Source organism: Oncorhynchus gorbuscha, unplaced genomic scaffold (assembly GCF_021184085.1).
Source record: "Oncorhynchus gorbuscha isolate QuinsamMale2020 ecotype Even-year unplaced genomic scaffold, OgorEven_v1.0 Un_scaffold_167:::fragment_2:::debris, whole genome shotgun sequence".
NCBI classification, from domain to species: domain Eukaryota; kingdom Metazoa; phylum Chordata; class Actinopteri; order Salmoniformes; family Salmonidae; genus Oncorhynchus; species Oncorhynchus gorbuscha.
In genome coordinates this window covers 86,635-114,448 of record NW_025744845.1, presented here as the reverse complement: position 1 = coordinate 114,448, position 27,814 = coordinate 86,635, and the positions used below count along the sequence as shown (strand labels likewise).

Below are 27,814 nucleotides of genomic sequence, written 5' to 3'. Positions count from 1 at the left end.
ATGGCCAGCATGGTTCCTGTTCCCACGAAAGCAAAGGTAACTGAGCTGAATGACTACCGCCCTGTAACACTCACTTCTGTCATCATGAAGTGCTTTGAGAGACTAGTCATGGATCATGTCACCTCCACCCTACCTGATACCCTAGATCCACTCCAATTTGCTTACCGCCTCAATAGGTCCACAGACGACGCAATCGCCACCACACTGCACATTGCCCTATTCCATCTGGACAAGAGGAATACCTATGTAAGAATGCTGTTCATAGACTACAGCTCAGCATTTAACACCATAGTACCCTCCAAACTCATCATTAAGCTAGAGACCCTGGGTCTCGACCCCGCCCTGTGCAACTGGGTCCTGGACTTTCTGACGGGCCACCCCCAGGTGGTGAGGGTAGGAAACAACATCTCCAGCCCGCTGATCCTCAACACTGGGGCCCCACAACAGTGCGTTCTCAGCCCTTTCCTGTACTCGCTGTTCACCCATGACTGCGTGGCCATGCACGCCTCCAACTCAATCATTAAGTTTGCAGACGACACTACAGTGGTAGGCTTGATTACCAACAATGGTGAGACAGCCTACAGGGAGGAGGTGAGGGCCCTGTCAGTGTGGTGTCAGGACAATAACCTCTAACTCAACTTCAAAAAAACAAAGGAGATGATTGTGGACTTCAGGAAACAGCAAAGGAAGCATCCCCCCTCCACATCGACAGGACAGTAGTGGAGAAGGTGGAAAGTTTCAAGTTCCTCGGCGTACACATCACAGATAAATTGAAATAGTCCACCCACACAGACAGTGTGGTGAAGAAGGCGCAGCAGCGCCTTTTGAACCTCAGGAGGCTGAAGTAATTTGGTTTGTCACCGAAAACACAACACAAACTTTTACAAATGCTCAATCGAGAGCATCCTGGCGGGCTGTATCACCACCTGGTATGGCAACTGCTCCTCCCACAACCACAAGGCTCAAACCGCAGGGCGGTTTTCACAACGCATTACCGGAGGCAAACTACCTGCCCTCCAGGACACCTACACCACCCGATGTCACAGGAAGGCCAAAAAGATCATCAAGGTTAACAACCACCCAAGCCACTGCCTGCTCACCCCGCTATCATCCAGAAGTCGAGGTCAGTACAGGTGCATCAAAGCTGGGACCAAGAGACTGAAAAACAGCTTCTATCTCAAGGCCCTCAGACTGTTAAACAGCCACCACTAACATAGAGTAGCTTCTACCAACATACATACTCAAATCTCTTGCCACTTAAATTAATTTAATAAATGGATTTAATAAAGGTATCACTAGTCACTACATATCCTACATTACTCATCTCATATGTATATACTGTATTCAATACCATCTACTGCATCTTGCCTATCCCGTACGGCCATCGCTCATCCATTTATTTATATGTACAGTTGAAGTTGGAAGTTTACATACACTTAGGTTGGAGTCATTAAAACTCGTTTTTCAGCCACTCCATAAATTTCTTGTAAACAAACTATAGTTTTGGCAAGTCGGTTAGGACATCTACTTTGTGCATGACACAAGTCATTTTTCCAACAATTGTTTACAGACAGGTTACTTATAATTCACTGTATCACAATTCCAGTGGATCAGAAGTTTACATACACTAAGTTGACTGTGCCTTTAAACAGCTTGGAAAATTTCAGAATATGATGTCATGGCTTTAGAAGCTTCTGATAGGCGAATTGACATAATTTGAGTCAATTGGAGGTGTACCTGTGGATGTTATTCAAGGCCTACCTTCAAACTCAGTGCCTCTTTGCTTGACATCATGGGAAAATGAAAAGAAATCAGCCAAGACCTCAGATTTTTTTTTAGACCTCCACAAGTCTAGCTCATCCTTGGGAGCAATTTCCAAATGCCTGAAGGTACCATGTTCATCTGTACAAACAATAGTACGCAAATATAAACACCATGGGACCACGCAGCCGTCATACCACTCAGGAAGGAGACGCGTTCTGTCTCCTAGTGATGAACGTACTTTGGTGCGAAAAGTGCAAATCAATCCCAGAACAACAGCAATGGACCTTGTGAAGATGCTGGAGGAAACAGGTACAGAAGTATCTATATCCACAGTAAAATTATATATCGACATAACATGAAAGGCTTCTCAGCAAAGAATAATCTACTGCTCCAAAACTGCATGGTTTGCTACTGCACATGGGGACAAAGATCATACTTTTTGGAGAAATGCCCTCTGGTCTAATGAAACAGAAATATGACTGTTTGGCCATAATGACCATCGTTATGTTTGGAGGAAAAAGGGGGAGGCTTGCAAGCCTAAGAACACAATCCCAACTGTGAAGGAAGGGGGTGGCAGCATCATGCTGTGGGAGTGCTTTGCTGCATGAGGGACTGATACACTTCACAAAATAGATGGAATCATGAGGGAGGAAAATGATGTGGATATGTTGAAGCAACATCTCAAGACATCAGTCAGGAAGTTAAAGCTTGGTTGCAAATGGGTCTTCCAAATGGACAATGACCCCAAGCATACTTCCAAAGTTGTGGCAAATGGCTTAAGGACAACAAAGTCAAGGTATTGGAGTGGCCATCACAAAACCTGACCTCAAGTCTATAGAAAATAGTGTGGGCAAAAAACGGAATGGGCCAAAAAATTCACCCAACTTATTGTGGGAAGCTTGTGGAAAGCTACCCGAAACATTTGACCCAAGTTAAACCATTTAAAGGCAATGCTACCAAATACTAATTGAGTGTATGTAAACATCTGACCCACAGAGAATGTGATGAAAGAAATAAAAGCTGAAATAAATAATTCCCTCTACTATTATTCTGACATTTCACATTCTTAAAATAAAGTGGTGATCCTAACTGACCTAAGTAAGACTGTGAATTTTTACGAGGATTGAATGTCTGGAATTGTGAGAAACTGAGTTTAACTGTATTTGGCTAAGGTGTGTGTAAACTTCCGACTTCAACTGTGCATATTCTTATTCATCCCTTTCCATTTGTGTGTGTAAGTTAGTCGTTGTAAAATTTGTTAGATTACTTGTTAGATATTATTGAACGGTCGGTACTAGAGGCACAAGCATTTTGCTACACTCGCATTAACATCTGCTAACCATGTGTATGTGACCAATAACATTTCATTTGAGCATCGCTAGTTGATTTTACGGATCTTTTAAGCATTTCTTTCCTCTGCCCTCAATGAACTATTCTGTGGGTACAGTGGGAGTGTTCTTTAAGACAGCTCTTTGGTAGTGCTCACTTGCTTTCCCCAGATGCGAGTAGTGTCCATTGTCAGGTACAGTACATCAAGACGCCTTGAGGAATCTCTCTCGTGTACGTTGCCAGCCTAACGAGGGGTTAGTGTGTTGAGGGGGATGTGTGATGCAGTATAAGTGCGTAAGCACGGCTGTAAGGAGCCGGGTGTGGATGGGAAGGAGGGGCGGGTAGGGGAAGGTAGGGAAGCGCCCCTCCCTGTCACCGGGGAGGACTTTCTGGGGCGACGTTAGGGCATGGGGGTCAGATCATCCCGTTATTACAGTATTTTTGGTATTCCCCTCACTTATAAACCATTCCCAACCTCATCAATGTATTGGGATAAGGGTTGCAGTATTTATTGCCGGTGCATTTGTCAGGTTTTACCTCTTTCTTAAAAGGAAGCTGGAATGGCCTCTGCCAAAGAACATGTCAAGGTGCTGAGACTAATCAGACTTGGCTGCTGTCTTGGTAACATGTCTGCCAGGTGGTGGATCGGGGTGATTGCTTAGGTCAGTTTTTAATCATCCTAAAGGACTATAGTCCTCATTGAGTGGTCTGTTATTTTCTTTGAGTGAATGTGGACTGACCTGTTTCATTGAAGGGAAGAAAAGTCTGGATTCAAGTCACAGAGACATTTGTTTGCTATTCATGCTTTGGGGGCCAATGGCCATTCACAGACTCACTCTCAATCACTGCTTGAGTCCACTCCATTCCTCCCTATGCGGCCCTAGAACAGAGTAACCTCAATGAGTAGTTTTTAATTGATCAAGGCGTGATACAGAAAGCTCCTGCCAACACTAATAACAACAAGCTCCCTTTGCCTCATTCCCTCTTCCATGGCTGCTATCCTGTCCACTTCAATGTTGTCTGTCGTTGTGGTTACAGAGTTTACACACAGTGTGGTTGTGTGTCAGTGGTCTGTGAATTTAGAGTTGCACAACATGCCCCATTCTTAGCCCCACTTATCTGGTTGATTTTAGATTTCATCTTCAACCCTCAAATGGTCCCTACTAGAATGCTGCAAAGAAACTGTGGCAAAAAGGTTGATCATCAAGTTTGGTTGCGCCGAGACATCAACTAGACAAATACAGGTCCTACAAAGTACTATTATCTCTGACAGTTGCTTGATAATAGTTTTATTTTCTCTCATAACTGTCTGAAAACCACTATTCATTGTAGGTTTCACCATTATGTTGACTAAAGAAAACTGTCTGAAAGTCCTACTATCTGTTACTTGACTAATTTTCTTTCTCTGTTTCTCCTAGCTGTTTGAAATCACAGTTTCCAGCAGTACAAATAACAACCTAGTGACGATCAGCTTTGCCAACCACACCGTGTGCAACTGTCTGTCCAAACTGGATGCCTACAGACAAGTACACTCCATCATACGACGATCTCTACCAGAGTAAGTGTTCCTTTTCTTAATCCAGTCCTCTAACTGAGCTATGTTGATGTGCTCCTACTCCTGTAGGAATTAGGGTTAATAGTAATAGTTAAGTTAGCTATGTTGATCTGCTCCTACCCCTGTAGGAATTAGGGTTAATAGTAATAGTTAAGTTAGCTATGTTGATCTGCTTCTACTCCTGTAGGAATTAGGGTTAATAGTAATAGTTAAATTAGCTATGTTGATCTGCTCCTAGCCCTGTAGGAATTAGGGGTAATAGTAATAGTTAAGTTAGCTATGTTGATCTGCTCCTATCCCTGTAGGAATTAGGGTTAATAGTAATAGTTAAGTTAGCTATGTTGATCTGCTTCTACTCCTGTAGGAATTAGGGTTAATAGTAATAGTTAAGTTAGCTATGTTGATCTGCTCCTAGCCCTGTAGGAATTAGGGTTAATAGTAATAGTTAAGTTAGCTATGTTGATCTGCTCCTAGCCCTGTAGGAATTAGGGATAATAGTAATAGTTAAGTTAGCTATGTTGATCTGCTCCTAGCCCTGTAGGAGTTAGGGTTAATAGTAATAGTAGGAGTAGTTCTGTAAAGTATCTTCTCTGCATTATATAGGCCTATTCTAGTGGCTTTTTCTGGATTCTCAATCCAGTCTACCCATTGTGTTTTCAGATCCAGTACATTGGATCTGTTAAATTAACTGCTAAAAGCATTATAACAGATATCTGTCACAGGGACTTTTCCAAATGCCCAGAAAGTGAGAAGGAAGCATTGTCCACCACAGGACAGGAAATACACTTCAAGAACAGTTTGCAAGATGTTGCGGATTTATTTAAGCCTGCAAAGAGCTCGTTCTCGCACCAAGAAACTTAGGATAGCGTCTCTGCTGTCAGCATGCTAACCAAAAGTCTTCAGTTCCAACAAACTCACTCAGTTTTTCCAGTCAGTTCCTGGATTCTGGTTCTCTTTATTGGGAGTATATGTGGCGAAAGGGTTGTGTGTGTTTTGAATACAGTGGGAGGTTGCCTTATGTTGTACAGCAACAGTATTTTCCCTTGAACGGATATAGAGGTTCATATTGGCCAATTTAATGTGGACACCTATTGTTCCTGTGCTGTGAAGGCTTCCTGTCAGTGTGTTGATATAAGAGGTGCTACTATAGGAAATCCCAGCAGTGAACATTGATTAACTTTCCATCTAGGCAGGGCAGTGCACTGTGGAGCATTATGGACTGAGTCCATCGTCACTACGTGTAGTGAGGACAGTTAAACGGATGGCGTTTCTGTCACCAGACCTGAAATCAATTTGACATAATTAAAGTTAGTGTAATTTCCTCCATCATACACACACCTGTGCAGCACCCACTTGGGTGATGTAAAGATGAGATGTTGCTACTCCTGCAGTAAACGTCCAGAAGCATAACTTAACCTGCCTCAACTTATGAAAACTGCAGTATATCGTGAGCAAGAGGTTACACGGGAGATGTATCTACAGACAGCCTTGTCTGTCTGCTGTGTTTACGTCAGAGGAGCAGAGGAGTGTAGACTTGGCCCCGGACCCGAACACCTAGCCCGGCCCCCAGTCTCATGCCCCCACATGTACTGTACATTAAGCTGTGTTTACATACAGTAGTTTTCTGGGAGCGGTAGGAGAGTTAGCTGGGGTGTTAACTGTTTAGCCTAACCAGAACATGTCAGGGGACAATATTGTTTCCAGAGCCTCCACCAGAGCAGTCGTTCTTCTACAGTAGGGTACATGTATCTAGAGGTTTACCACCAAGCAGTAGCAATTGCAGTAGTAATAGCAGTAGCAGCAGTAGTAGCAATAGCAATAGTAGTAGCACTAGCAGTAGCAATAGTAGAAGCAGTAGCAGTAACAGTAGCAGTAGTACTAGTAATATCAGTAGTAATAGCAGTAGCTGTAGCAGTAGTTGTAGCAGTAGCACTAGTAGTATCAATAGTAATAGCAGTAGTAGTAATAGTAGCAGTAGCAGTAGTAGAAGCAGTAGCAGTAGTAGAAGCAGTAACAGTAGAAGTAGCAGCAGTTGTAGTAGTAGCATTAGTAGTAGCAATAGCACTAGCAGTAGCAGTAGCACTAGTAGTATCAGTGGTAATAGCAGTAGCAGTATTTGTAGTAGTAGCAGTAGTAGCAGTAGTAATAGCAGTAGCAGTAGTAGTGGCAGTAACACTAGCAGTAGCACTAGTAGTAGAAGTAGCAGTAGGACTAGTAGTAGCAGTAACACTAACAGTAGCAGTAGCAGTGGTGATATAAGGAGCAGCAGGGTGGGGACGGCCTGTCAACACCCCATGGAGAGGAAAGCAAGACCAGGGAACAAGGCAAGCAAACAGGCTTAAGAGCAACACTCCATAAATACTTATAATTTACTATAGACAATGAGCTCATAGGTAAAACCTCAGGCCATATTTATAACTCTGGAGCCTAAGGATTAATCAACAAGGGCCCAGAGTTTGACCTGCTTCAGTTCACGTGTTCAGGAAAAAGTCCTCGCCCCCAAAATTGAATGGCTCATTTCAAACCGAAATAAGAAACGCTACGCCAACTGACGTGTTCACTGGCCTTGTCATGTCATGTACTGTCAATTCATAGTCTCTAAGATGGCGCCGGAGGAGATGGCTGCCGTTTTACGGTCTCCTAACTATTTGTGTTATTATGTGTTTTTTTCGCGATATTTGTTCATTATTTTGTACATAATGTTTCTGCCACAGTATCTTACGGCAGAAAAGAGCTTCTGGATATCAGGACAGCGATCACTCACCTCAGATTAGACAAAGATTTTTTCAACAACAAGAAGGACTTACACGATAGTCTCCAAACACCCCACAGGAAAGACATCTCAATTATTTGCAAAAGGAAGCGACGCAGTGGAAGAAGAGCCGGATGCCTCGTCCAGACCTGCAGAAGACAACTAGGAAAGCTGCCGTTACTGTCAATATTACTCGACCAACGTGCAATCATTGGACAATAAACTAGACGAGGTACGATCACGAATATCCTACCAACGGGACATCAAAAACGGTAATATCCTATGTTTCACGGAATCGTGGCTGAATGACGACATGGATATTCAGCTAGCGGGATATACGCTGCACCGGCAGGACAGTACAGCACACTCCGGTAAGACGAAGGGGGGCGGTCTGTGCATATTTGTAAACGACAGCTGGTGCACGAAATCTAAGGAAGTCTCTAAATTTTGCTCGCATGAAGTAGAGTATTTTGTGATGAATTGCAGGCCACACTACTTGCCTAGAGAGTTCTCAGCTATACTTTTCGTAGCTGTTTATTTCCCACCACAAAGAGATATGGGCACTAACACCGCACTCAGTCAGCTGAATAAGGAAATAAGCAAACAGGAAACCGCTCACCCAGAGGCGGCGCTCCTAGTGGCCGGAGACTTTAATGCAGGGAAACTTAAATCAGTTCTACCAAATCTCTACCAACATGTTAAATGTGCAACCAGAGGGGAAAAAAATCTAGATCACCTCTACTCCACACACAGAGATGTGTACAAAGCTGTCCCTCGTCCTCCATTTGGTAAATCCGACCACAACTCTATCCTCCTGATTCCTGCTTACAAGCGAAAATGAAAGCAGGAAGCACCAGTGACTCCGTCTATAAAAAAGTGGTCAGATGAAGCAGTTGCTAAACTTCAGGACTGTTTTGCTATCACAGACTGGAACATGTTCTGGGTTTCTTCCGATTACATTGAGGAATACACCACATCAGTCACTGGCTTTATCAATAAGTGCATTGAGGATGTCATCCCCACAGTGACTGTATGTACATACCCCATCCAGAAGCCATGGATTACAGGCAACATTGCAACTGAATTATGGACTTCCTGACAGGCCGCCACCAGGTGGTGAAGGTAGGTAGCAACATCTGCCACCATGATCCTCAACACTGGAGCTCCCCAGGGGTGCGTGCTCAGTCCCCTCCTGTACTCCCTGTTCACCCATGACTGCATGGCCAGGCATGACTCCAACACCTTCATTAAATTTGCAGATGATACAACGGTGGTAGGCCTGATCACCGACAACAACGAGACAGCCTATAGGGAGGAGGTCAGAGACCTGGCTGTGTGGTGCCAGAATAACAACCTATCCCTCAACGTAACCAAGACGAAGGAGATGATTGTGGACTACAGGAAAAGGAGCACCGAGCACGCCCACATTCTCATCGACGGTGCTGTATCGGAGCAGGTTGAGAGCTTCAAGTTGCTTGGTGTCCACTTCAGCAACAAACTAGAATGGTCCAAACACACCAAGACATGAAGCCTATTCCCCCCTCAGGAAACTAAAAATATTTGGCATGGGTCCTGAGATCCTCAAAAGGTTCTACAGCTGCAACATCGAGAGCATCCTGACCGGTTGCATCACTGCCTGGTATGACAATTGCTCGGCCTCCGACCGGAAGGCACTTCAGAGGGTAGTGCGTACGGCCCAGTACATCACTCGGGCAAAGCTTTCTGCCATCCAGGACCTCTACACTAGGCGGTGCCAGAGGAAGGCCCTAAAAATTGTCAAAGACCCCACCCACCCCAGTCATAGACTGTTTTCTCTACTACCGCAAGGCAAGCGGTACCGGAGTGCCAAGTCTAGGACAAAAAGGCTTCTCAACTGTTTTAACCCGCAAGCCATAAGACTCCTGAACAGGTAACAAAATGGTTACCTGGACTATTTGTATTGTGTGTGTCCCCAACGCCTCTTTTACGCTGCTGCTACTCTCTGTTTATCTTATATCCATAGTCACTTTAACTATACGTTCATGTACATAATACCTCAATTGGCCCGACCAACCAGTGCTCCCGCACATTGGCTAACCGGGCTATCTGCATTGTGTCCCACCACCCGCCAACCCCTCTTTTTATGCTTCTGCTACTCTCTGTTCATCATATATGCATAGTCACTTCAACCATACCTACATGTACATACTACCTCAATAAGCCTGACTAACCGGTGTCTGTATATAGCCTTGCTACTCTTATTTCTTTATTTTTTTACTTACCCACACACACGCACGCACGCACGCACGCACGCACGCACGCACGCACGCACGCACGCACGCACGCACGCACGCACACACACACACACACACACACACACACACACACACACACACACACACACACACACACACACAATGTGACACAATGTTTAGAACAATAGTAAGTCTCATACATGCTCTTAGTATACTAACAAGGGATCTTGCTCTCTATTTCTGCTCAGCATTGCTCTGTTTCAGTGCGACTAGTGTAAATGTTTATTGCCCTTGTGTCAACCCCACAGACTGAAGGATTAGCCTTTTGCCCGTTCTTGACATGTGCCGGCAAGCCGAGAAATGACTCACTCCCCAAGGTGAAAAACTCTCCTCTAGCAATGCAATGGCAATTGGAACACCATTGATCTGTATGCCCTAATGTTCTCCATGTCCTAAAGCTGTGGTGTTGTTGTGACCGACCAGGGAGGACAGTATTGCCAAGAGAGAGCTGCAGATCGATCCCAGATGAGAGGCCTGCTACAGTCAGATCCAAGGTTGCGTTCCAAATGGTACCCTGTTCCTTTTATAGTGCTCTATTTTTGACCAGGGCCCATAGGGAATAGGGCGCAATTTGGGATGGAGACCAGAGGTCCAGGTCATGACTACCTGGCTCAAAGATCTATGGCAGGATATGAGCCATGCTACAAGGCTGTTTTGCACAAGCCGTTTCATAGGGGCCAATCAATAGGATAGGTTGAAGCACGATGAATTACAATGTAGGTGACTGAGTGTTTTTTGGTACGGAAAAGTTTATTCATGGTATAATGCTTGAGTTCAGCAGTAACGTTTAACGATGTGTGGTTAATGGATAGAATCTTACCTGACGTGATTGAAATGCCTGGTCCTCTTTATGGCGTTGCCGTAAATGAGAATGTGTTGTCAGCCAATTTACCTGGTAAAATAAAGATGAAGTCAAATTAAATAAATATGTTAGAGGCTGAGAGTCCATGTTCAGGATGTCTATGAAGTTATGACTTATCTGGCTGTGACATCACCACATATCAAATGATGGAATAAAGGTCTTATTTCAGAGGGAGTGAAGTTGACAAATGATCAGCGTTCGTCCCCTAAGACCCCGAGTTGGTCCTGGAGTTGTCAGAACCTTCCAGAGAGAGACAGCAGACCTGTTTATTATTATGTGATATTTTACAACAGCATTTTTTCTGCCTGCTCTTCTGTCAGAGTGATTTTCAATAGCAGGAAAATGCATCATCCCTCGGCGAGTGAGCTACTCTCTCTCTCATACATCGCCAGGCTTCGCTCAGCTCCTCGCGTAAGAAAAAGCAGATGTGTTCCTACGGCGAGCAGAACTTTGTTCTGCTAGCATGCATCCCAAATTGCACCCTTTTTCCCTTTACAGTGCACTACTTTCGACCAGGGCCCATTTGGCTCCAAACAAAAGTAGTGCACTATGTAGGGAATAGGGTGCCATTTGGGATGCATCCCTTGTGTTTTTCTTCTTTGCCTTGACACTAAGGGGTGTCTCTTTCCACCATTCCTTTCTGCCTGTAGCTCCAGTGGCGGTGTGGTTACATAGCAGCAACAGTTTATGTTCTGATTGCAGACACAGAGGCATTAAAACTGTACACAACATCTAAAAGTGACCTAATGGAGTCTAGTCTAGACCAATCCATCCCCAGAATGATTCAGGATTACAGAAATAGGACCGAATTAAGCTGCGAGGGCTAATAATAATTTATCAGTTTGGGCTGCGGATTCAGCTAGCTGCTAAAGACTGAAACAGACCCGTGGGTCCAGTAGTAGAGCTCTGATCTTTCTCTGGTCTGTTTCTCTGCGGACCATTACAACTTAACTGTTGTGAATGCTCAGAACACACAGACCATTACAAGCACAGGTCTTTCAACATGTGTGAGGATCTCACCTATTGATATCAGTAGAAAAGTCACGAGGAGATGCTACGGCATGGTAGTCTGATACATGTTGGCCAGTTCTGTCATGATATAAATATACACGTACGGAGAATGCTGTTGTCTAAATGGCAACATCTACTGATCACATAGTCTGTAGGCTGCCAGCGTTAACACAAAGTGCCAAAGAAGGAGCTCTCTGCCCTCACACATACTGGACATAATAAACCATGAGAGCGATGAGCTACTCTTCAGAGTGAAGAGAAATGCTTTCAACTTGAGAGTGTAATTCCTCAAATGTCAAATATTAGAGTGTGTTGTCCCGATCTGTTCTCGGGCAGCTACCGCAGTGAGGTGGAAGGACGGGTAATAACTATGACAAGTTGGCTAAGAGTTTCACGCTCGCTTGCTTGTTCTTTGGGGTGGAGGTTTTGTGAGTTACTCACAGGCGCAAATGAAAATCAAATCTCTCTCTGGGATACCGCAGGGCACACAGTTAGCCGTTAGCCGAGCGAGAGGAGCAAGGAGGAGCTCAAAGGGCACCCCAGCCGTTACCTAAGATGACATTGATCCTGGCGTGCGGCAGTCAGTCAGGCAGGGGAGAAAAAACCTCAGTGCCAGTAAAACGCTTGATGTCAAGAGACGCAGCACAGATGTGCTGCTGAAGCTTTGCTTCTCCAATTTTAAAATATACATATCTTTGCTTGAGCTTGTAGAGTATGTGTGGGTAAAATGTTGAGTGAGGCTAGTCTTCCTACTCCGAAAGATTGCATTTGTTTTGTTGCAACAGATGCGTAGCTAGTTTTACAGATGAACATTTAATGGGGGACCTATTCAAGAAGAGGACGTTTGGCATATGGAATGCTGACGTGCGTACTCTGTAGACCTCTGCCATAAATTGGAGCAGGAAATGACATTACAGCAGGTACCGCCAAGACTGCAGAGCTATAAAATATAACATTATGTACAGTGATGCTCTATATCGCCAGACCAATTTAACATAAGAAAAGCTACTAAATCAGGTGGATGGCCCCTTAACGCATAGTCTACCTTCTATTGTATGCACACAGTTATTATTCATTTCAATCCATCACATTCCAGAGGAAGCCCTGTACATACCAATCCATTCCTCATAGGAAATATAGACAGTAGTTGATTTGCTATATGAATCAAAACAACACATACCAAGAGAGGCCTTCACATACCATATGCAAATCCTATCCTGATGTGAATTATAGACAGTAGTTGTACTCTGTTAATCAAATCACATGCAGCAAAGTTTCCCGGCTGAAGAAGAACTAACATGTTCCTGGGATTACCCCAGCCTATGTATTATCAAGGGGGGTGACACCTTGGCTGTCTAAACGGACACGTCTGTTGTGTGTTATGAAAGGTGCACAGGGCACGTGTTGTTAATCAGATTACGTGGCTTCCTACGAAGGAGGAGGGTGATTTTCGTTCTTTGTTCAGACCTTTGGAATGTGTTGTCTGCTTAAGCCACTGTGTGTATGGTAATTGAAAGCACATTGACAGTCCCTCAAACGTGTAGAGCTGCCACTGGGTCGTTTCATGGCAGCTTTTATTTCAAATAAATAGTCGAAAGGGTATGTTTTTGTTTTCCATAGATAATCAACCCAAAATGTTAATTAAGCCAACATCTGTTTGCATTGTGGCATTTGAAACGAATGCTTTGTGATTTCAAAACAGTTGATTTTTTCTGAAGTGCTCTAACCACTAACTGTAATTTGTTATCAGGTCGACTAAGCTCACTCTTCACTTTCAATCAGGGGCACAACTTTCACTGGGTACGGGGGGGGACATGTTCTGAAATTGCATTTTTGTCCCCCACAGTTTTATCATTGGAATGTGATACAGAACGAGGCAACATTGTGCTTTAGGACCATGTGGATGCCTCTGAGCAGTCGGGTAGGCTGTTTGGAGTGTTTATCCGACTGGATACATTTTTTAAATGAATTATGTCCCCTCCACTTCTTAAACGAAAGTAGCACCCCTGCTTTCAAGCATATGGATGCTTTCTGTGATTAGCACACCAATTGTGGAATGTCTCAGATATGTTTTCGGAGGCTCAGAGGTTCTGACCTCAAAGAGGCCTGATTAATTTTGTTGTTGCCGGGATTTCCATAATAAAAGTGCCTGCCCGTCCCCCTTACTCACCCCAACGCCCTCCAATGACAGAATGTTGTACCAGGGTCATATATCAGACAGGACCTCCATTTGAAGACAGGATGATCTTAGACCTGGGGAGAAGAAGGCAGAGAGAAGGGAAGTGGTGAGAGGGCACGGATGTGAGATGGGGGAGGTGAAGGAGGCTTCATGCCTCCCTACCTGAGTCCCAGGCCTCCCTGAACGTCTGTGTCTGATAAACCCCTGCGTCTCACTCCCTCACCCCTCTCACCCCATCACCCCCCGACAAAGGGGGCTCAATCAATCGCAGAGAGGGGGTAACCTTAACTGTTACATCCGTCCACTTTCTCAGTGGGGCTCGGTGCAAAGGTGGGGGGGTGCTCCTCGGGGCATGGATTGGAGGCATGGAGAGGGGCATGGGTCTGGGTCCTCCTGTCCTTTATAGTGGACAGTCAGCCTGAGGCTGAACCCCTGCACCCCTGCCTGCTGGGGCTGATATTGGGGTGATATTTTAGAGATCAGGTCTGCTATTGGGGTGATACAGTAAATTAGAGATCAGGTCTGCTATTGGGGTGATATATAAGAGATCTGGTCTGATATTGGGGTGGTATATTAGAGATCAGGTCTGATATTGGGGTGATATATTAGAGATCAGGTCTGATATTGGGGTGATATATTAGAGATCAGGTCTGATATTGGGGTGATATATTAGAGATCGGGTCTGATATTGGGGTGATATATTAGAGATCAGGTCTGATATTGGGGTGATATATTAGAGATCAGGTCTGATATTGGGGTGATATATTAGAGATCGGGTCTGATATTGGGGTGATATATTAGAGATCAGGTCTGATATTGGGGTGATATATTAGAGATCAGGTCTGATATTGGGGTGATATATTAGAGATCGGGTCTGATATTGGGGTGATATATTAGAGATCGGGTCTGATATTGGGGTGATATATTAGAGATCAGGTCTGATATTGGGGTGATATATTAGAGATCGGGTCTGATATTGGGGTGATATATTAGAGATCAGGTCTGATATTGGGGTGATATATTAGAGATCAGGTCTGATATTGGGGTGATATATTAGAGATCAGGTCTGATATTGGGGTGATATATTAGAGGTCAGGTCTGATATTGGGGTGATATATTAGAGGTCAGGTCTGATATTGGGGTGATATATTAGAGATCGGGTCTGATATTGGGGTGATATATTAGAGATCAGGTCTGATATTGTGGTGATATATTAGAGATCCGGTCTGATATTGGGGTGATATATTAGAGGTCAGGTCTGATATTGGGGTGATGCCCTGGTCCTTCATGGAGCTGCCTGCCATGACTGGACCATTTAAATCAAACTGCCAGAGCAGACGGGGAGACAGAGGAGGAAACGGATGTAGAGACTGAGGGGGAGATGGAGGTTGAGTTGGAGGGGGAGAGTCATAAATCACTGCCAGAGAAGGGTAAGACCTGCTTTTTCACTACCGTGAGGAAACAAACGGTCTACGTTATCAAGAAAAAAAAATGTTTAAGCTCCCCTGTCAATCCGTTAGTTTGCCTCTCGCGGAGCTCGTGTATGGTTGGCATTTCCTCATTACTTAACCAGAGGCCCATTTTTTAACAGTGGGTTTGCCCTTACGGATGGATGCCTTTCACTGACCAGCTGAATGCACTGTGACACTTTACACAGTTGTACTGCATGTCGAATGAAGCCTTAGACCTGCATGCACTCACAGTACAGTGGCTAGTTACACAAGTGTGCGTTGAACACAGCCTTATCAAGCTGTTTAGGAATGTTCCGTGCTGGGGGTAGTAGAGTTTGTTAGCATTTTTGCACCTAAACACATGAAGCTTCGAGTGTGAGTTCCAGGAGCTACAGCGGAAGCCTCAGCTCCATAGCACAGCACCTACCCTGGTGTGTAGCACAACGGAAAGTCAACGCAGGAATTCATTTCATGCACTAGTTTTCTTTACCATAAACTTCCCACCTGCTCCATTCATATTCTCCCCCCTCTTGACAGGAATACAACAGCGAACCTCCATAGAGGCGCTAAGTGCTATTTGTTGGCTCCCTCTTCAGAGGCAGAATGGAGCTAGTGTGGCTCTCTTTTCAGTGCATTTTCCTTAGTGGTGATAAACTCAGCCTGGCAGGAACTACTGACTAGAGTATACAGGTTATGTAATATCTCTGGTTCTGCTGAAATGCAGCTTATTGTCTTAGGAGGTAGGGTTGCTTTTTTCCGGGGGTTAATTAAAAGAAGAAACTGCCGTGTGTTTACAAAGAACCTGATAAGTTGGACTATGCTGAAATACTTTACGGAGTTGTACAATTCCTAAAAGGAAATCAATCAATTGAAATAAATGCATTAGGCCATAATCTATGGATTTCACATGACTGGGCAGGGGTGCAGCCATGGATGGGCCTGGCAGAGCATAGGCCAACCCACTGGGGAGCCAGGCCCAGCCAATCAGGATGAGTTTTTCCCCACAAAAGGGCTGTAAAAACAGACAGAAATACTCCTCAGTATGTTCAGTGTAAATACCAATTCACTTCAATACATTTTCATTGGATTTATTGCCCTTTTACTTTTGTGTCAAATCTCTTGCAATTCTACTGCTGTTTCATTCACGTGGATCAGATGTTGCTTACAACTGTCCTTCTCCGCGTGAAGTTTATGTAGAGTTGACGTGTTTTAAATGCACCCCACTACATCTTGGATATAACACACATTTCAACTCCACCCTGCTGCTCCACCCTCCCTTTTCTTTCACAGCAGTTAAAGCAGCCAGAATCGAGTTCAGCTCGGGATGCGGCCGTGCTTTCACTGGCGGTTGCACTGTAGCACGAGCCGCGCGTTTGTCTCGGAGCAAAAAGACAGATGGATGGAGCATGACACTGGCTCTGATAAAGTCAGTATGTGATTTCAACTGGATTCTCAGCAGTGGTCTAGCCTAATGTGTAACAGTATGAGAAAAAGCAGAGCACTGGGCTCCGAAATGGATGATATCAGGAATGTCAAAAACTAAATAGACCCATATTGGTCTGGCAAGTGTCACGACGGTCAGTCATTTGTCCAATGTGTTTTGTCAATGGAAAGCCAATGGAAAGTGTGTGAGTAGGATATTATTGTGGAGGTTGTGAAGACAGAGACGATGATGATCGCTGAACTCTGAGAGAGAGAGAGAGAGAGAGAGAGAGAGAGAGAGAGAGAGAGAGAGAGAGAGAGAGAGAGAGAGAGAGAGAGAGAGAGAGAGAGAGAGAGAGAGAGAGAGAGAGATGAAGAGGGTCAGAGTCATGTGACGTGTGTGCTAGCCACACCATGTGCTTTGAGTTAGAGCGACAAACAGTGTCTCCGGTTTTGATCCTTTTCACTTTCCTCCCCCTAAATGATCATCCGCGTTGACAGATCCAAGGGCGAAAGAAGTGCCACGTTCTGAAGTATGACTTCTGTCTGGGAACTATGCAGTGATTCACAATCAAAGTGTTCTATTCTAGGACGTGTAATGTGGAACGGAAAGGAAGCGCAAGACATGAATACAGCTCTAAGCTAAAGTGAAGGGTCTTACCAATGTTAACCAATATTTACTAGACTACCAAATATATTCTTCTGACTTTTTTTCCATTGCTGTCCATTGATGTCTTCCCAAGAGTCCTCTCTCTTTGATGGTTGTTTGTCTAAACTCAATCAGCATCCCTCTTATCTTTAAGGGGACAGAAATGTTTCATGTCATCAGAGCCAATTGGCTTATTCATTCTCACTCTGCGATTAGATGGGCTGCTAAACCCAACTTTGATGTACTGGGTGGGAGTTGTCAAAATATATCTTAAAATAGCCAGTCCAGCCCTGTCACATTTCATCCAACAACCAAAACAACATCAAATGCTACATAGCTTTGTTTGGGCCAGGTTAATGAATGTCGACGAAGTGAGGAATTTCCTCTCCAGCTACTGCCACCCAAATGGCACCCTATTCCCTATATAGTGCACTACTTTTGACCAGGGCCCATATGGCTCTGGTCAGCAGCCTCTGTCTGTCGGTTTTCTCCTCTTCTAATGCTAATAACTGTTTTCCCCTTACAGATGTCTGGTAGCCAATAAAACCTGCCCAAAGAACCACAGCTGGAGCAACCGCTTGTGCAGATGTATGGCGGTGCAACGCGACACCCCTCCCCCGCTCCAGATACAACACTCGGGTGAGTAGGCCCTCGTACTGATGCTGATACTGCACCTGCTGCACAACTTATTAGACTGAATTACCGCTTATTAGACTGAATTAACACTTAATAGACTGAATTACAGCTTATTAGACTGAATTACCACTTATTAGACTGAATTAACACTTAATAGACTGAATTACAGCTTATTAGACTGAATTACCGCTTATTAGACTGAATTAACACTTAATAGACTGAATTACAGCTTATTAGACTGAATTACCACTTATTAGACTGAATTATCGCTTATTAGACTGAATTAGCTATCGCTTATTAGACTGAATTACATCTTATTAGACTGAATTGCCGCTTATTAGACTGAATGAGCTACCGCTTATTATACTAAATTACAGTTTATTAGACTGAATTACAGCTTATTAGACAGAATTTCCACTTATTAGACTGAATTACCGCTTATTAGACTGAATTAACTACTGCTTACTAGACTGAATTACCGCGTATTATACTGAATTACAGCTTATTAGACTGAATTACAGCTTATAAAACTGAATTACAGTTTATTAGACTGAATTACCGCTTATTAGACTGAATTAGCTATCGCTTATTAGACTGAATTACATCTTATTAGACTGAATTACATCTTATTAGACTGAATTGCCCCTTATTAGACTGAATGAGCTACTGCTTATTATACTAAATTACAGTTTATTAGACAGAATTACAGCTTATTAGACAGAATTTCCACTTATTAGACTGAATTACCGCTTATTAGACTGAATTAGCTACGGCTTACTAGACTGAATTACCACGTATTATACTGAATTACAGTTTAGTAGACTGAATTACAGCTTATAAAACTGAATTACAGTTTATTAGACTGAATTACTGCTTATTAGACTGAATTACCGCTTATTAGACTGAATTACAGCTTATTATACTGAATTACAGTTTATTAGACTGAATTACAGTTTATTAGACTGAATTGCCGCTTATTATACTGAATTACATCTTATTAGACTGAATTACCACTTATGAGACTGAATTACCCCTTATTAGACTGAATTACAGTCTATTAGACTGAATTAGCACTTATTAGACTGAATTAGCACTGATTAGACTGAATTACAGTTTATTAGACTGAATTACCGCTTATTAGTCTGAATTACCACTTAATGTGGTGAATTATGTTTCTCTTTGAGTTCAATATTATTATCAATTATTAGGTTTATGCTGTTCTGAGGGTGTCCTAGTTGTGGTGTGGATTGAAATGTGGAATCAAGAGAACGTGTTGAGCATGATTAATGGCATTTTGATGGCAAGACTGTGACAAAGTGAAGCAACATGCTGGAGTATAATACATTTTTAAAAACAGACACAGAGAAGGACAATGTGCTCTTGGTTTTCTACAACAGCCCTCAAAATCCTCACAGAAACACAGACCAGCACTTGAGTCTCTTCAACAGCTCACCAACAAGAGAACAACTCATTCCACTCCACGCGAGAACGTACCCGTGATCCCCATACACTATTTACAACCCGAGTCCACTTTCTTTCTAAGACAGATGTTGAAATCTTCTATGGCATGTCTCAGTGAGTTGTCACTATGAAAACACAACATGGCAGTTGTTTTTCAGCAGATGTGGCTACGCAGTAGAGAGAACTCTGAGTGAACAACGAATTCAGAAAGAATCCCAGAGCTCTGGATTCCATGGCTTCGTCCCAAATGCAACCCTATTCCCTTTATAGTGCACTACTTTTGACCAGAACCCATAGTGGACTATGTAGGGAATAGGGTGCCCTTTGGAACGAAGCCCATGCCTCACTCCACTCTACCCCAGCCACACAATGTTTATGAAGCACTGAAAGCAGGAAGCCAATCACTCTGTTGTCTCATGAAAGTTAATCTCTCTTAACAGACTTGGCTTCAAAGTTTACTCACTCATGTTGAAAAGCATCTGGGTGAATTGGGGACATCGAGCCATCAACATTTGGTTGAATGGGGATCACCCCTTTTCATCAGCTGATATTGACTTCATGATCGAAGCATAGCTTTCTCCTGCAGTTACCAGATTAAAGAAGGTGTTGGTCATCTGTAGGTTGATTGTCCAGTCATCCGATGACATTTACTGGCTGACAATTCATTGAATTTCTCATTGATTATCATTCAACCCCATTGCCATGTTCTACAATTTGTTGGAACCCAAAGAAACATTTAGCTAGGCTTATATCTTCCACATTACAGACGAATAATTCAACGGGAGGCTTATATCTTCCACATTACAGACTAATAATTCATCGAGAGGACTCGATAGCAATAGCCATATGAGAGCAGCAGAGCTGATTTGGGTTTCCTCTTCACACGAACCAGCTTTGACAGGCCCAATCAGAAGGTAGACCTAGAAGCTTAGAGATGCGTGCTCTGCTCACAGGGACAGTGTATCCCAAATGGCCACCCCATTATCTAGATTGTGCACTACTTTTGACCAGAGCCCTATGGGCCCAGTTGAAAATAAGCACACTAAAGGGAATATAGGGTGCCATTTGGGATGCAACCATGGAATAGAATATATCCACTATGCAGTCAGTGGCTCCCCAGGTTAGTATGAAACACCAACTGAAGTCTTCAGAGGAACAGACACCAAAACCCTAGAGCTGGACAGTTATAGCGCCTGTGTAATATACAGTTGGGGTCATTACTCCTCTAGGGAATTAGGACTTTGATTTAGGGAGACAGATATGTCATTGTGCCGTGGTTATGGTCAGTCCGGGTTTAACCATCATCTAGAGTGCGGTATCATTCACAGCGGGTGAGGTAGCTAGACCTGGGTTTTGTTTTTCATTGGTTCGACTGCATCAGGGTTGCCACTGCTCTCGCTCCTAATCTCTGCGATCACATCCTCTTGCATAAAGTGATAGAGCGAGAGAGAGAGCGTGAGAGAGGGAGAGAAAGAGACATTAGCGCGAGAAAGAAAGAAAGAGCGAGCGTGTTCGAGGTAATTAACATAACATTTTTTTCTACCACGTCTCAAGGTTTGTGGGGATCTCATAATTTAATTTTAATTTGACCTTTATTTAACCAGGCAAGTCAGTTAAGAACACATTCTTATTTTCAATGACAGCCTAGGAACAGTGGGTTAGCTGCCTGTTCAGGGGCAGAACGACAGATTTGTACCTTGTCAGTTCGGGGGTTTGAACTCACAACCTTCCGGTTACTAGTCCAACGATCTAACCACTAGGCTACCCTGCCGCCCCAAGTCACATAAGTAATGGTAGTTATGGGTGACTCCCTCTGCAGCTAGATCCTTACTCCCTCCTGTCTCTCTCTCTCTCTTCAGATAAGCAGAACATTGGCTTATAATGATCTCTACACAAGACAGAGGAGCTGGAGATCCGTGAGAGACCTTTCTAGCTCCATTAACTATAGTACACTACCTCCCTTACGATGACAAAAATCATAGAGACACCGTCGACACATCGTTAATTATGGTCGACGTCAGCGGGCACAGTGTCAATCTTTTGTGTAAAACTGTAAAAAAAATACAAAAATACAAAATAAAAAAAGTTGTGATTGTTTTCAGATTGCAAAGTTGTTGGACCGTTCCAAATCAAGCCAAACTTGATTTATGATTTACTGTAAATTCAACTCAATAACTGACAACTGACATTGATTCATGATAAACCAACATTATGCATATTCAAGCATATTATGAATTGATAGTTTGTTCAAAGTGAAAATGTATTTTCTCTTTGTCTGAAGCACCACAACAGCCCCATATACAAGCAAACAGTCCATTAATGTGTTAGGGTTAGAAAACCTCACTGTGGTAAACATCTCCATGCGTTGCCATCGCAATCTGGGTCTGTTCATCAGCAAACACATAAACACAGTAACGACAGGAATTTAGATCCTGACTGCAGCCAAATCTCTCTCTCTCTCTCTCTCTCTCTCTCTCTCTCTCTCTCTCTCTCTCTCTCTCTCTCTCTCTCTCTCTCTCTCTCTCTCTCTCTCTCTCTCTCTCTCTCTCTCTCTCTCTCTCTCTCTCCTCTCTCTCTCTCTCTCTCTCGTTTATTCGCCCGTGTTGTAAAGAAAACATCTGTTTGCTCCACTGGGGGGAAAAATATATTGTGAGGAATTTAGGGCAGGAATCTATTCAATCTATCTCAAATAGTTTGCTGCTGTGATGTCAAACAAAAACTCTAGCTAACTTTTGAGTCTGCAGGATATTGGTATATACTTCTTATGTACAGATGTAGGATCTTAATTTGATCAGTTTCTCACAGCAGGAAAAGAATCTTGCAGCAATCACAAATATAGAGGTTGCTACATTTTTCAGCTCTGTTCACCAGAGCTGTTGTCAGAGAATTTAATGTTAATCTCTCTACCATTATCCACCTCCAATGTCGTTTTAGAGAATTTGGCAGTACGTTCAACCGGGGCTCACAACCGCAGACCACGTGTATGGTGTCGTGTGGGCGAGCGGTTTGCTCAACAGTGTCCCATGGTGGCGGTGGGGTTATGGTATGGACAGGCATAAGCTACGGACGATGAACACAATTGCATTTTATCAATGGCAATTTGAATGCACAGAGATGCCGTGATGAGATCCTGTCATGCCATTCATCCACCTCCATCACCTCGTGTTTCAGCATGATCTGTACATAATTCCTGGAAGCTGAAAGTGTCCCAGTTCTTCCATGGCCTGCCTACTCACCAGACATGTCACCCATTGAGCATGTTTGGGATGCTGTGGATTGACATGTACGAGAGCGTGTTCCAGTTCCCGCCAATATCCAGCAACTTCTCACAGCCATTGAAGAGGAGTGGGATAACATTCCACAGGACACAATCAACAGCCTGATCAACTCTATGTGAAGGATATGTGTCGCGCTGCATGAGGCAAATGGTGGTTACCAGTTACTGACTGGTTTTCTGATCCACGCCCCTACCCTTTTTTTTTACGTCTGTGACCAACAGATGCATATCTGTATCCCCAGTCATGTGAAATCCATAGGTTAGGACCTAATTAATTTATTTCAATTGACTAATTTCCTATGGACAGTAACTCAGTAAAACTTTGAAATGGTTGCATGTTGCGTTTATATTTTTGTTCAGTATAATTCCAATCTAATCTCCTCCCCTGTATCTCTCTAGACTCGTTTGAAGCGGATGTCTGCGGGTCAGATAAGGAGTTGGACGAGGAGACGTGCCAGTGTGTTTGCAGGCGACAGCTCCGGGCCTCGGGCGCATGCGGACCCCACCGCTACCTGGATAAGAACACGTGCCAGTGTGTGTGTAAGACGCTCCCCTCGTCCTGTGGGCCGCACCAGCTTTTCAATAAAGACACGTGCCAGTGCTCCTGCGCCAGGACGTGCCCCAGGCACCAGCCGCTCAACCGCACCAAGTGTGCCTGCGAGTGCAACGAGTCACCCAACAGGTGCTTCCTGAAAGGCAAAAGGTTCCACCAGGCCACCTGCAGGTAAATGCAGCTTGATGATGATGATGATGATGATGAGAAGGATTGTTGAAAAGGAGGAGGAGGACGACATGGAGAAAGGGAAAGAGTGGAGGATAGGGATAAGTCTGATGATGACATTCCAAATTGCTAGCGTGACAACCTTTTCAGATCTTTTCAAACGCATATTTCCATCGCAGACCGTATACATTAGCGTAGTCATTGGTAATTTCAGGCAGCCAGTCAAGACGAAGGACTGAAGGGGGGGATGAGAACCTCTCTCTGTTGATCAATGTGGAAAGAAGAGACTAAGTGACTTAGAGGAGAGTGTGGTTTGGAGCGTTCCTGACTTATTAATGGAATTCCAGTTCCAGTTGAACCCAGTAATCTGCTGGAGACGAGACCAGGGCATAGGGCTCTTGGTCAAAGTAGTGCACTAAATAGGGAACAGGGTGCCATTTGGGACGCAAACCTAGGTATAAGTCCTGTTAGATCCACGCCGCAAAGCCCCAAGGCTGTACCACAGCTGTGTTTGCCAAACCCTAAAATGACATGGCCTGTGTAAGACTAACCCTCTCCAGCTGGTGTCTATCAGAGCCATGCTAAATGTTCTTGATTCAGGACATCCAGCGTCCAGATTCTGGGTAACGGAGAGAATGTATACGGCCGCACATCCAGAGCTGTGGCGTGTTCTATCATTGAGAACGCCAACAAAGCGAGAATGACGGACTCAAATAGAAAGTGAAGTGTTATTGTGTCAGCGAACCAATGGAATATATGAATTATATTAACTGATGAGTACAATTGAGGACTCAAAAACATGTGTATTGGCACACAGAGAAACTCATATGACCTGCTGTACCATATACCCTACATGGCCAAATGTATGTGGACACCCCTTCACATTTCTGGATTTGGCTATTTCAGCCACACCTGTTGCTAACAGGTGTATAAAAATGAGCACACAGCCATGCAATCTCCAAAGACAAACATTGGCAGTGGAATGGGCCGTACTTAAGAGCTCAGCGACTTTCAACGTGGCACTGTCAAAGGATGCCACCTTTCCTACAAGTCAGTTCCTCAAATTTCTGCCCTGGTCAACAGTAAGTGCTGTTATTGTGAAGTGGAAACATCTAGAAGAAAAGTGGTAGGCCACATAAGCTCACAGAACAGGACTGCCAAGTGGTGAAGCACGTACCAAGTAAAAATCGTCTGTCCCTGGTTGCCCTCACTACCGAGTTCCAAACTGCCTCTGGAAGCAATGTCAGAACAACTGTTCATCGGGAGCTTCATGAAATGTGCTTCCATGGCCGAGCAGCCACACACAAGCCTAAGATCACCATGTGCAATGCCAAGCGTCGGCTGGAGTGGTGTTAAACTCGCCGCCATTGGACTCTGGAGGAGTGGAAACGCGTTCTCTGGAGTGATGAATCACATTTAACCATCTGACAGTCCGACGGATAAATCTGGGTTTGGCGGATGCCAGGAAATGCAACCTGCACGAATTGATAGTGCCAACTGTAAAGTATGGTGGAGGTCTGGGGCTGTTTATCATGGTTTGCCCTTTTGTTCCAGTGAAGAGAAATCTTAACGCTTCAACATACAATGACTTTCTAGATGATTCTGTGCTTCCAACTTTGTGGCAACAGTTTGGGGAAGGCACTTTCCTGTTTCAGCAAGACATACATGTTCACTTTCCAGATGCCCTCACACACAAATTAGACATAAATCATTTTCATTTCAAAGCTGACAGCCCCTTTATTTTTTAGAAGTCTGCAAGGAGAGAAATCCTGTGAATACAAATCCGCCCAGAGTTGTAAATGAACTTGCAAGTCTTGCACATTACACTGCGATAAAAACACTGACATAAGGGCTGCCCATTTACCAGTGATCTCACTCTTCAGGTGATGTTGCCAGTTCTGCTCCTGTGGTCTAAAACCAGTGCCAGGGTGATAAACTATACCCAGTTAGTCAATATGAGCCCTCGTTAAGGGCTTGGTGTTCATTGGTCATAGTACAACATATTTCACTTGCAAATAAAAGGTTTCACTGCCTTACTGCTGTCAGTTAACTGCTAGTTCCCCCTGCCTGAAGGAACAACCCACAACCCACTACGGTGACCCTTTGTAGCCCCACGTTAATATGATTTATGACTATCCATCTGCAGTAAGGATCCAATGTCTGGAACACGGCCGATAGAATAGAATCAGCTTTCGTTTCTTCCAGTTTTTATTTGATACCAAACTTACTAGAAAAGGTTAATTTCCTGAAGAAGCCTGAGGGACTTCCTGATATCGATGCCATACAATTGACATATACTGAGTAAGAGGTTGTACCTCGTAGGACAAATATTAAAAGAAAGAGTATACCAGAATGGACTACTAAACCTGTGGTTATGTATATGGTTAAAACTCCTGCACGTTACATGATTTAAAGGGAAATTTACAAAAAATGCTACTTCATATTCATCACCTTCTGCCCAACCCAACATCAATATATTTGAAAATATATGTGAAAATGGCACGTTCTGTGTTTTGTAGTAAAAAATACAGAGGAAAATAAGTGTTCCTGATGACATCATCGGTGTGCATCGTGAATTTAACCAACTATGAGCATTGGCTACTATTTGCCTACTATTTGTCTACTAATGTCACAACTTCCACCGAAGTCAGTTCCTCTCCTTGTTCGGGTGGCGTTCGGCGGTACCGGTCTTCTAGCCATCGTCGATCCACTTTTCATTTTCCATTTGTTTTGTCTTGTTTTCCGACACACCTGGTTCTCATTTCCCTCATTAAGTGTTGTGTATTTAACCCTCTGTTCCCCCCATGTCTTTGTGTGGTATTGTTTGTTGTAAGTGCTTGTGCACATGGTTACTGGTGCGTGTCGGGTTTTGTACCCATGTTGGTATTTTCTTTATGCCGTTGGTTTTGAAATTAAACTGCTCCGGCTATTGCCTAGTTCTGCTCTCCTGCGTCTGACTTTACTGCCACCAGTTACGCACCCCTTACAACTAATTAGTTGATGATGTCATTGAAACGCGCCATTTTCCCATATGTTGATGTTGGGGTGATGCTGGAGATGATGAATATCAAGTTAAAAAAAATGGAAATGTACCTTTAACATGAATCGTCTTTTGTCTTCCCCTAGCTGCCACAGACCACCTTGTGACGTGCGGAGGAGTCGACGCTGTGCATCAGGTTTTTACTTCAGTGAGGAGGTCTGCCGGTGCGTACCAACATACTGGAGAGGACAGGATTAACTTTGAGTTCACATTATGCAGCTGACCTTCTACCCGGTTATAATGATTAGAATCTATTGCTATTGCTACGCGAGCCGCAATCGTGTGGAGAAGTACCTAGCCTGGACCTAGGTCGGGAAATGGTTGAAAGGACACATAGTTTGTGGGCTACTTTGGAATTATAAAGTGACACTTGGGAAATATTATGGACATATTGATGTGAACCCCAAATATCACGAGAGGATCTAATGAAAAGACTGAAGGATGGGGAGAAATTGAAGGCGAAGCCTTATTTTTGTTATTTTGTATTTGTTTGTTATTCGTATGTCAGATATTGATGATATAATTTATTGCCACTAAATGTTTGCAACCTCTTTGTTTATTGCAATTTCAATCTTTCCAAGAAAATACACTGTGATCAATATGTGTGCATCATGTGATGCCTCTTTAAAATAAAAGCTGAATATTGTTAACATATTTCTAATCTAGTTTATCATATTGAATTGGAGTTACTGATTGTAAATAACTAATGTACACACATATCTTACAATTATGATCATAAGGCAGGCTATATTTACACAACAAAAAATGTCATTCAAATTTCCATATGAATTAACACAAAATAGTATGTCATTTCTGAACTGCCATCCACAGCATACACATTTATGTTAGATACTTGAAAATATACTATATATCACTTTTATCTTTGGTCAACCACCTCACCAGCCATACTAACATTGGACTCTCAGTTCTAGGATCAGGGCCATACGTTTTTCCAGGTTTGAACCATTTTATGACATGATGAGGATATCCTATGAATCCAAGTCACCAGTAGTAAACCTCCAAGGAAGGGATACGGTGAACTAATACATGAATCCTGCCTTGTCAATGAATGAATACTACTACTATAGAAAACCCTAATCAGCCAAATGGACAAGGATATCTAATCTACAGTACAGCAGAATGAAGACCAGTATGAGAATGCTCCTAATTCTCTGACCAAAACTCATTGGACAAGTGAATGGATGTTTCAAAGTCTACCATGAATGACACATCGGGACAAATGGTTACTAAGATGTTTGGAAGGTGCTCACTCCGTATGGGTTTAAACAAGAGCAGGTCGAGTTCTTGTCATAGTGCTGAAGTATTTCATGGTCATTTTCTACGTCAACTGTGTTTGTATTGTTCCTATGTTTTTCTACTAGAAAATAAATCACCAATTTCGCAAGACGCA

The 27,814-nt window shown here is 43.5% G+C and overlaps 1 protein-coding gene across 1 annotated transcript; it reads left to right on the top strand.

Moving 5' to 3' along the window:
* Positions 1–27,814, top strand: LOC124017135 (vascular endothelial growth factor C-like). The gene is made up of 5 exons (XM_046332529.1): positions 1–36; positions 4,512–4,651; positions 17,795–17,907; positions 23,042–23,366; positions 26,490–27,814. The coding sequence occupies exons 1-5, from the start codon at positions 1–3 to the stop codon at positions 26,599–26,601; spliced, it is 726 nt and encodes a 241-aa protein (XP_046188485.1). The 3' UTR covers positions 26,602–27,814.

Bases quoted from the DNA above. Each gene is read 5' to 3' on its own strand.
- LOC124017135 (XM_046332529.1), top strand. From the start codon at position 1: ATGGCCAGCATGGTTCCTGTTCCCACGAAAGCAAAG. The intron at 37-4,511 runs GTAACTGAGCTG...TGTTTCTCCTAG, and splicing joins CTGTTCCCACGAAAGCAAAG to CTGTTTGAAATCACAGTTTC. The intron at 23,367-26,489 runs GTAAATGCAGCT...GTCTTCCCCTAG, and splicing joins TTCCACCAGGCCACCTGCAG to CTGCCACAGACCACCTTGTG.